Below are 8,858 nucleotides of genomic sequence, written 5' to 3' on the forward strand. Positions count from 1 at the left end.
AACATGCACTGCTTCTTTGAAATCTGTGTCTATATATAAGAGCCAGGTATAGAGAAGCTGGTGCCAAAGTAAGTTTAACTTAAAAACCCCTGCTCTGAACTATATCGCTACCAAAAGCCTTGTGAAAGCTCAGATAATGGCTTTTACTCCTGTATTGCATTCAAACAAATTAGTCTGGACTGACATGAATGGCTCATGACAAATTCTATGCTACTGACTCTTATCAGATCCTAGGTGTTTAAAGCTAGTAGATGGTATAATCAAAGTGTAGTCCCCAATGCTCAGCTGGGCCAGGAACTCCTCAGGGCAGCCGAGACTTGCTCTCCTCCAAGCCTTCCACGCAAAGAGCTGCTCAACCCCATAGATGTTCAAACTACCAGCACAAGCAGCATGCAGACAAACCACCCCATTAGGGACCCTGAGTGGTCTCACCTTTATTCTCCCACAGACCAAGAGAAGGTGGCACAGAAGAGTATTGACAGGGGACTCCCCACTACCCTGTTCCCCAAGTACTGTGTTGCTGGATACTGGCTGTTTGTAAACAGAATGGCTTTGTCAGGCTTGTCCTTAACTGCAGGGGATCTCACAGAAGACTGGCCTCAGGGTTTGTGTGGTCCACGTCACGCCAATAAGGAAGCAGTGAAGGAAGAGCAGACAGTTTTTTTTCCAGGCATGACCAAAGTTGTGCTGCTAGAAAGCTGTTGCCTTTTGTCGATAAATGAAGACCATCAGACAAATAGGAAGAAAAATCCTACAGGGGAGGTTAAAACCATGTATTAATGTGTTTGCTAGTTGCAAACAGAAGGTCTTCAGTAATTTTTAAGTTAAGTTAAGTTCTTCAAAGCCAGCTGGTATATATACTGGTTTTATTTTTCACTGTCTGTATTAAAATATTAAGAGAATGTTCTGATTGCCAAAGTCACTGCTATTCATCAGGAAAAGATCACAGGATTAAGTGATGCAATCAAAATATTGAGTCTGCTGCACTATTGAACAGCCTACCATACCAGGGAGCACAGGAGAGAGAAAAGATTCAGTGCCTGAACTGGAGTTATGTGCTTACAGGAAAAGTTTGCAATCTCTGTCACATGGACGAGTTTGGGTATTTGGTCAGAAGCACCAGCAAGGTACCCATGCAACCTGATCTAACTTTGAAGTCAACCCAGCGCTGTGCAGTGGGTTGGACTAGGTGTCTCCAGAGGCCCCTTCCAACCAAAACTATTCCATGATTCAAAGTCCAAGGAAAAGGTTATTTACATGTAATCATTCAGGGGACATTTGCTAACCAAATATAAGGGCCAGGTATTACGCTTTATTTCTTGTAGCCCACTATGAAGCATTCTGGATTATTTTTTTCCTTCCCCGAAGTGTAATTTGGATATATTTTGTATCATTTCAGTGATAATGCAGCACTACTGGTTCCTCTATGCTAAATGATGCATTTCACAATTCATGACAGTTTCAAAGTCTTTCTCATGTCATCATACCTCATCTTTTTGCATCAGTGTCCAGAGGTCAAGTACATCCGTTCCACAGTCCCTCGCTACCTGAACACAGGCCTGGGCATATTCCCCAGTGGTGGCATTATGGCGATTTAATTTGTCACCTATCAATCAGAAACAAAGAAAACATTTCGCAATTGCAATTGATACAGCTTGATTTCAGTCTTCTGTGGTACACATGATGTGCAGATATAATCAATTACAAACTAAATCTGAAGCAGCTCAATTTAAGTGGCTGGAAGCTATAGCTCATTTAGTCTCTTTCAGGGCACCTTTTGTTTTTGAGGCATTTGAAATATGTTAGACAGAGGCAACAGCAACAAGCACACAGCTTTCACCTTCTGGCAAGGTTCAGGTGAAATCAGTGCATAGATATAAAACTCCTCATACACCTGCTACTAGCATGTAGAATAGAGTTGTTAATGTAAATCTATTTACAAGCTTGCCTTCCACCTCCTGGATGACATCTGACCTTTAACATCTCCTTGCAGCAGTCTCCTCATTGTTAATGTGCTGGTAAAACTGGCATATGTTTAGGTCCAAAGCTTTACTAGCACTCATGACTGCTACATTTGTGCGTGCAGTTATACTGGGCGCTGGACATTTGGTACGTGCTTGGTGCCAGCTACTGTAAGCCAGCAGTTTTGCACAGACCATGGTGAAACTTTGGGGCAGGGTATTATTAAGTTATGTTGTTTTTCTTTTAATGGTACCTATAATGCAATTCATCAACTCCTACGCTACTCCTTCCTTGCATCTGATGATTCCCACTTCTTCACACTGCCACCTCTTTCATCCCATCATTTCCTGTCATCATAAAAATACCCTTGGCAGCCTCACCGGTCCCTCCCCACCACAGTACCTTTCCTAATTCTTGCTTTCTTCAACTTTCTTCCTGGTTCAACTCTCCCATAGACTGACTGGCCCTTCAGCTCACTCAGCCTCCACCACACAGAGCTCCCTTTGTTGCCAAGTTCCCTGTATTGATCACAACCTCACCTCCCCAGGTGAGGTCCTGCAGTCCTGTCCCTTTCCCTTTCTATGACTTCTCATCTAGCAGAGCTGATAATTTCTTATTCTCCCTTTGCCTTTTCTTTCATCATTAGGGTTACTTCTTGATTGTTTCATCTCCTCTTCCATTGCTGGAAGCACACGCCTGCTCTCAGTGTGCAGCTCTGTAGGAGCACCTGCTCAGTCTATAAGCTAAGAGCAGCAGCCAAAGGAAGCTCAGGGAATATGAGGATCTCCCGAGGGACCAAGGAGGCAACCTAGTGATCTATCCCAACCTGCATGTGCCCACCCAGCTCGGAATGGAGGACAGCCAACAGTGGGGAGCAATGGGTTAACAGGATACTTGGAGACGCCAGATGCATCTGGGTGTGTGGGACTGATCTGAAGGAGCTGCCTGTTGAATTGGTGAGGTCAATGCCTACCACCTACAAAAATTCATGGCTAACGGGAGACCCATGGTGACTGGAAGAAGGTTAACATTATACCCATTTTTAAGAAAGGCAAGAAAAAGGACCCAGGGAACTGTTGATCACTCAGCTTCACCTCAGTGCTGGGAAAGACAGTGGGGTTACGTCCTCTTGGGATTCATTTCCAAACACACAAAGGACAAGAAGGAACTATCAGCACGAATTTAGCAAAGCCAGATAGTGCTTGATCAACTCAGCTGCCTTCTGCGATGAAATGATGGCTACACAGATGATGAACAGCTCTGACTTTAGTAAGGCCTTTGACTGTCTCCTACAGCACTCATTTGGAAGCTGAATTTCTTTTCGTGCCTCTAATGTTCCTGTGAACACCATCATCCCCTTGTTTCACATCTCTCCTTTGCTCTGATATCTATCCAACAAAACTAGAAATAAGCAGAACATTTCTCCTGGATACTAGTTGAAGGCAGATGATCTGATATTGCTGTTTACTGTGCCCACAATACTTTATTTGTGATCTACGGTCTGACATCACTGTGTCTTTTATTCCATCCCTACACAGCAATCTCTTTTAGACAGATGCTGGCAGATTCAACACTGTAAATGCAAGTTTCCTCCCTCCCTACCCCATAAAATGGATAGCTTTAAGATGAAAATGAATAAGCAACATTTTAAAAGCATTACTTGATAGCTAGGAGCCAGATAAGCAGCATTCACAGACCTTCAGAAGGACAATACGGGTGCATGTTTTGCAAACTACGCCTGTAGCAGCTTAAGTGGGAGCTGAGCACACACGCCAGGAAGGGCTGCTCTGCCCCTGACCGATCCCTTCTGCCCTATCCAAGGATGTAGCACTGTCACGTATACAGTACTGGCCGTGTCTGATGTTTGATCTGACCTGCTACAGCTGCTACTGTCTTACACAATTTGTGAGTATTACCCTAGGACTTTCTCTCCTTTTCCAAATTAAATATAAAAACTGCCCTGCTGGATGAGACTGAAAGTCCATATAGTCCAAAACCTGTTTTGCACAGTGATCACTGCTACACACCAAAGCCTCCTAATGCGAAGTCATGCAATAACATAGTCTAATTTAATGCAGTTTGAACATGAGGTCATCTTCAAAATGTTACTGCTTTAACTGAGTACACAACTCAGGATGTGCAATACCACCTAAATTAGAGAAAACCCTGCAAATACTAAGGTGACAGCTGTGTATTTACCCGAATCTAACTCACAAGTCTTTTATAAATGCGCAAGAACTGGACAAGCTGTCCCAATGGAAAAGAGGACATGCTCTCAGGAGGTATAAACGGTCGCTGCTGGAGTCAGTGGGGTTATGGCAATTTCCACCAGCTGAGTAACATGAAGTAAGCGGTGCTGTTATGTCTCTATTTCTAGAGTTAGCTTGAACAACATAATGAGAAATAATTTAATCACCTTCTGCTTCTTTTTCAAGTACTTTTATTAGCATCCTTAGAATATGATATTCTCTGTTTTTTTTTAAAATTTAAAATAAACCTGGCTAGGATATTGCTGCTTATCTAAATAGACGTGAAATATGCTGTGACTATTATAAAATTTTCTAAGGCACACAATGCCAAAATTTCGTCCATTGTTCATGTTATTTTGGAAGGTGCTAGGACATGACATAGTAGTCTGCCTAGGACATCTCTGCAAAGCCTATGTTCTCAAAGAGCAGCCACTTCCGTCAGTTTTATGCACTAACAGATCAATCAACACTTGTGAAAGGATGTTACTATTTAGTTAGTTACTCCACGAGCTTATCCAAAAGCTCTTTAGCAAAACAGCTAGCAGTCCTCTTCCATCAACTCAAAGAACACGACTGCAATCTGGTACAAGCATGAAGCTAATCATCTGTCAGCCTGGGATCAGTAATTTACACTTTGCTGGTAAAATGCAGAAATTCTGCCCCTCTGTATCATCCTTTTACCTTTGGCAAGACACTCCTTTTCCCAAGCCGATTCCTGAAGAGGTGGTGGCGTTATCAAAATAATCCTGTCTTCAGTAATGTCTACTGACTTCAAATACTGTATCATGCTCTTCAAATTCGCAGAATATTCCTCCAAAGGAACATGTTGCTTAGGGTTCAGATCTGTTAGGGGATGGAGCACATGCATTAGCGATGTTAAACTGCTTACAGATTTATTACACGACATAATGTGCTTTTTACACAGCGTATGAATGTGGGCACTCATTTTCAGTATGCAGTTCATCTCAACCATTGGTTCAGGAGGTGTGGTAGGAAAATGCCTCAATATCCAAAGCAGACAAATCAAGAGTTTAAACACAGCACTTCCAACTAGAGCACATAAGGCATGGGGTGGGGGGACAGAAATCACCCCCTTTTGTTTTTTTTTTTTTTAAGATGCTTTTTCTTACAACTCTGTATCTTAGTATTAGATCACATAATCTCCTCAAACCTCATCTGAAACAAAACCTAAGATTTTTAACTCTCTTGGATGCAGAGAGTTCCCATGGACATACAGTCAGTCCTTTGTGCACCAATGTTACCATTTTGATTAGACTAGCTCTGCGTGCTGCTATGCTTATCTTAAAGAGAATCCAAATGCTAACTTCCCTCATTTCCTCAACCGGTCTTCCAAGAACTCGTCAGACTGCTTTAAAGGCAGAAAAATCAGCTAGATGCCAAACTCCAATTTTAGGTGATGGATATACGACTAATTCTTGAGCACCCTGAAATTTACTTTTAATATTAAAACTTGGTGAGAGGGAAAGAAATAGAAGGCACTGCACAGTTTAAATACAAATAAAATGGCTGAAAACAATTGACTGTAAAAATGAAAAGAGGGCAACTGGTTCACAGAGAAGCAGCAGGAAAAGTCTGTAATATTCTGCCTTTTCTGCTAAACTGTAAAACTGTCTTAAGAGAACAGATCATGGGGAAAAGAAAAAAAAAAAAAAAGCAAGCTATCATACCTTTCAAAGCACTGTCATTAGCTCCAAAGAAAATAGTAACTGCAACAGTACTCTCAGCACTAGTACTTCTAGTGATCAGTCTTGGAAGGATCAATTTAGCCCATCTGGTGTTGTACCCTGAGACCCCACGGTTCACAACGTCACATTTTCTGAAACAGAAACACATATCAAAAAGAACATCTCTCCTCTGCCTACCAGAACAAAACTTGGAAAGTTTTGAGCTTTCCAAGGAGGAGGAGGATACCTGCCTCCATCCCTCTCAGAAACAATGAGATGTCACGGGAGTTTTCAGTAGGATTACAACTTTATGTTTTGAAAGTGCATGCATAGATTGCATGCGTAGCATTTACCTGTCACTTAGACTATGAAACCAGAACAACAATCTTGACAACCACTAAGGATTTTTTTCTTTCCACTCAGGCTTTGAGCAGAAAGAAACAGTCAATTAGTATTTCCACCAGTACTGGGCAGGTTACCACTAAGGCAGTTCCACTTCAATAAATAAACAAATGTTAATAAATAAATATACATTAAATATTAACTTTGTTGGTTTACTTTTAGAAAAGCTGCATGACTTCTTGCATGCTAGAAATCAGTTTTGAAATTTAAGCTCTTACCTGACCAGTCTCTCAGCAAGGGATGACCCCCAGCCATTTTCCTGGAAGGAGAACTGAAAGCAAGGAAAACAGTTAGACCCTCACTGGAAGAACTCCATCCCCAAGAGGTCAGTCCCACCCCCGGCACCTTCCCTCCTCAAGAGCTTTTAATGCAGGGCCTCTGGCACTGCTGCAGCAGCGCTTCCTTCCTCCCAGCCTGCCCTGTCCCTGCAGAGATCAAACATCCCCAGTCTTACCTAGATGCACGGCTGGCATCAAAGGCAATATGGAACCGTACCTACAGAGGGATGGACCCTGTGGTCCCTTTGTAATCAAAACTGACTGCTGTCAGGCTGTAGTTCCATTTTGGCCAGTGAAGCTTTTTTTTTGTTCTTGTAATTTTCTAAATTTCTAAGATCCTTTCACTGTGCCTTCATTCTGGAGAGCACATGCTGCTTCGGAGTGCAGTTCAGTACCTACCTCTTCTAGTAGTCGAAAAATGAATCCCTTCTCCTTATTCCCACTGCTGCACCATCCTCCCTGTTACAATGCTGCACAGTGAGTCAGCTTAGACAACTGATCTCCCATTAAAGATAACCTTTCTCTTCAGCCAAATCTTTTCTCATTAGAGCAGCTCTGTGACCCACTCCACCACGCAACCCATGCAACAGAAAGCAGGGACACAAAATAAAAACTAAAAAGCTGCTGCTGCCTCAAAGGAGACATTCACCAAGCCACGGCCTGGTCACATCAATGCAGAACGTGCCTCCGGGGCAGGCGAGCAAGCTCGACGCAGGGAGCTGCGCAGAAGGGACGCACCAGGAGCTGGGACGGGGAGAGTGTGGGGGTCGGTACAGACAACAGGCTGTCCTCCCTGTCTGGAAAACGCCGCTGCCACCAAAATAGCAGAAACTAGACTTTTACCAGATCACACTTCTAACACAGGAACTTTATGAATTTCTGCAAAAAGGCTCTAAATCTTGTAACAGGCCATCGGGTGTGAAAGCTCCTGGAGTGCTCTCGTGGGAGATCCAGCACGGACATAACTATGCCGGGCTGCACTCCTGTTCCACCGGTCTCCTTCCCGCCTCACAGTGCCAGGCCGATCGCCGCCACCCGCCATGCCGGCCGGCCTCTGTCAAAGCGGGTTTTGAGAGCAGTTCCCCCGGCTGCCTGACCGCAGCCTGCCACGGCGGCCGGCCTGCTCTGGCAGCCTCTGAGAGCGGCTCAGGGGCTCCGTCACCGTGATCCCGCCGGACAGGCTTCTGCGCCAGCCGAGGTGGGGACCGGCCGGCGAGGCGAGGCGAGGCTGGGGGCCGCGCTGCCCCACACGAGGACACACAGATCCTCTCCCGCTCCAGCCGCCGGCTGCTCCTTTTCCCTTAAAAATTAGCGTCGAGTAAGGCCCTGTGCTTGGCCCAGGCGCTCGGCCCAACGCCGGGCTGCTGCTGGCGCGGCCTCCAAGGGACACAGGGGCTCAGTCCGCCCCCGGTAGGAGGAACGGGGACGTTCATGGGGCTCCGTCGCTGCAGGCGGGAACGGCCGGAGCCCGCCGGTCCCGCTCAGGGCGGCGCGGAGACGCCGGCGGCGCCGCCGCGGCCAGGGGCGGCAGCGCGGCCCCCTCGGGGCTGCCACAGGACCGCTACCTCAGTGATGGAGTCTCCGAAGAGGACGACGCGGGGCCAGAGCAGCAGCCGCCCGCGGCCGCCCGCCTCCGCCAGCGCCATGGCCGCCACCGGACGTCCGCCGGGCGAGGAGGAGGAGGAAGAGGAAGAGGAGGCCTCGCCGCTTCCTCTGCGGCGGGAAACGGGCCGGCAGCGGCCGAGATCCGCGTTAAAAACCGGCCCGCGGGGAGCAGCAGCACGGAGAAGACGGTGTTGGGGGCCTAGCCCGCCCACACATTTAACACACGTTGGCTGAAAGCACATTTCAGAAAACATGCATCATTTAAAAAAATAAGATTTTTATCTGCTCCACAGAGACACTTCCTTTTAAGAAAGTACAATTATCGCCTTCATAGGTGATACTGCAGTATGAAAGACTTCATACTGTTAGCTAACGACATACAGTCTGGGGAGGGAAGCTGTCGTTAATTTTGCTAACAGTAATAATGCGCTAATTCTGCTAATACTAATACACTAACACTGCTGTAAAGATCATCAGGTGCCAATTCAATCAGCTGAGAAAAAGGGGGAAAACCAAGGAAAGTTCTGTAGAAAACTCACTTTCTGTGGACATTTTTCAGCATGCTTTACTGTTCGGTAGCAACCCCAGCTAACTCGGAGTATCCTGTTCCTGTCTGAAATTCTTCTCTACATGCTGCAGTTTCTGATACTCCATTTCACTTTGCCCAGGAAGACCAT

General features: G+C 45.6%; 1 protein-coding gene across 1 annotated transcript; it reads right to left on the minus strand.

Annotated features, from left to right (window-relative positions):
• Positions 1 to 409: 409 nt before the first annotated feature.
• On the minus strand, positions 410 to 8,248 carry IAH1 (isoamyl acetate hydrolyzing esterase 1 (putative)). Its single transcript, XM_069805835.1, has 6 exons — positions 8,142 to 8,248; positions 6,517 to 6,569; positions 5,900 to 6,048; positions 4,893 to 5,054; positions 1,488 to 1,606; positions 410 to 751 (listed from the first exon to the last, which is right to left on the minus strand). The coding sequence occupies exons 1-6, from the start codon at positions 8,220 to 8,222 to the stop codon at positions 584 to 586; spliced, it is 732 nt and encodes a 243-aa protein (XP_069661936.1). The 5' UTR covers positions 8,223 to 8,248; the 3' UTR covers positions 410 to 583.
• Between the last annotated feature and the right edge of the window lie 610 nt (positions 8,249 to 8,858).

The sequence above is a fragment of the Haliaeetus albicilla genome, chromosome 18 (genome assembly GCF_947461875.1).
Source record: "Haliaeetus albicilla chromosome 18, bHalAlb1.1, whole genome shotgun sequence".
In the NCBI taxonomy this organism is placed as follows: domain Eukaryota; kingdom Metazoa; phylum Chordata; class Aves; order Accipitriformes; family Accipitridae; genus Haliaeetus; species Haliaeetus albicilla.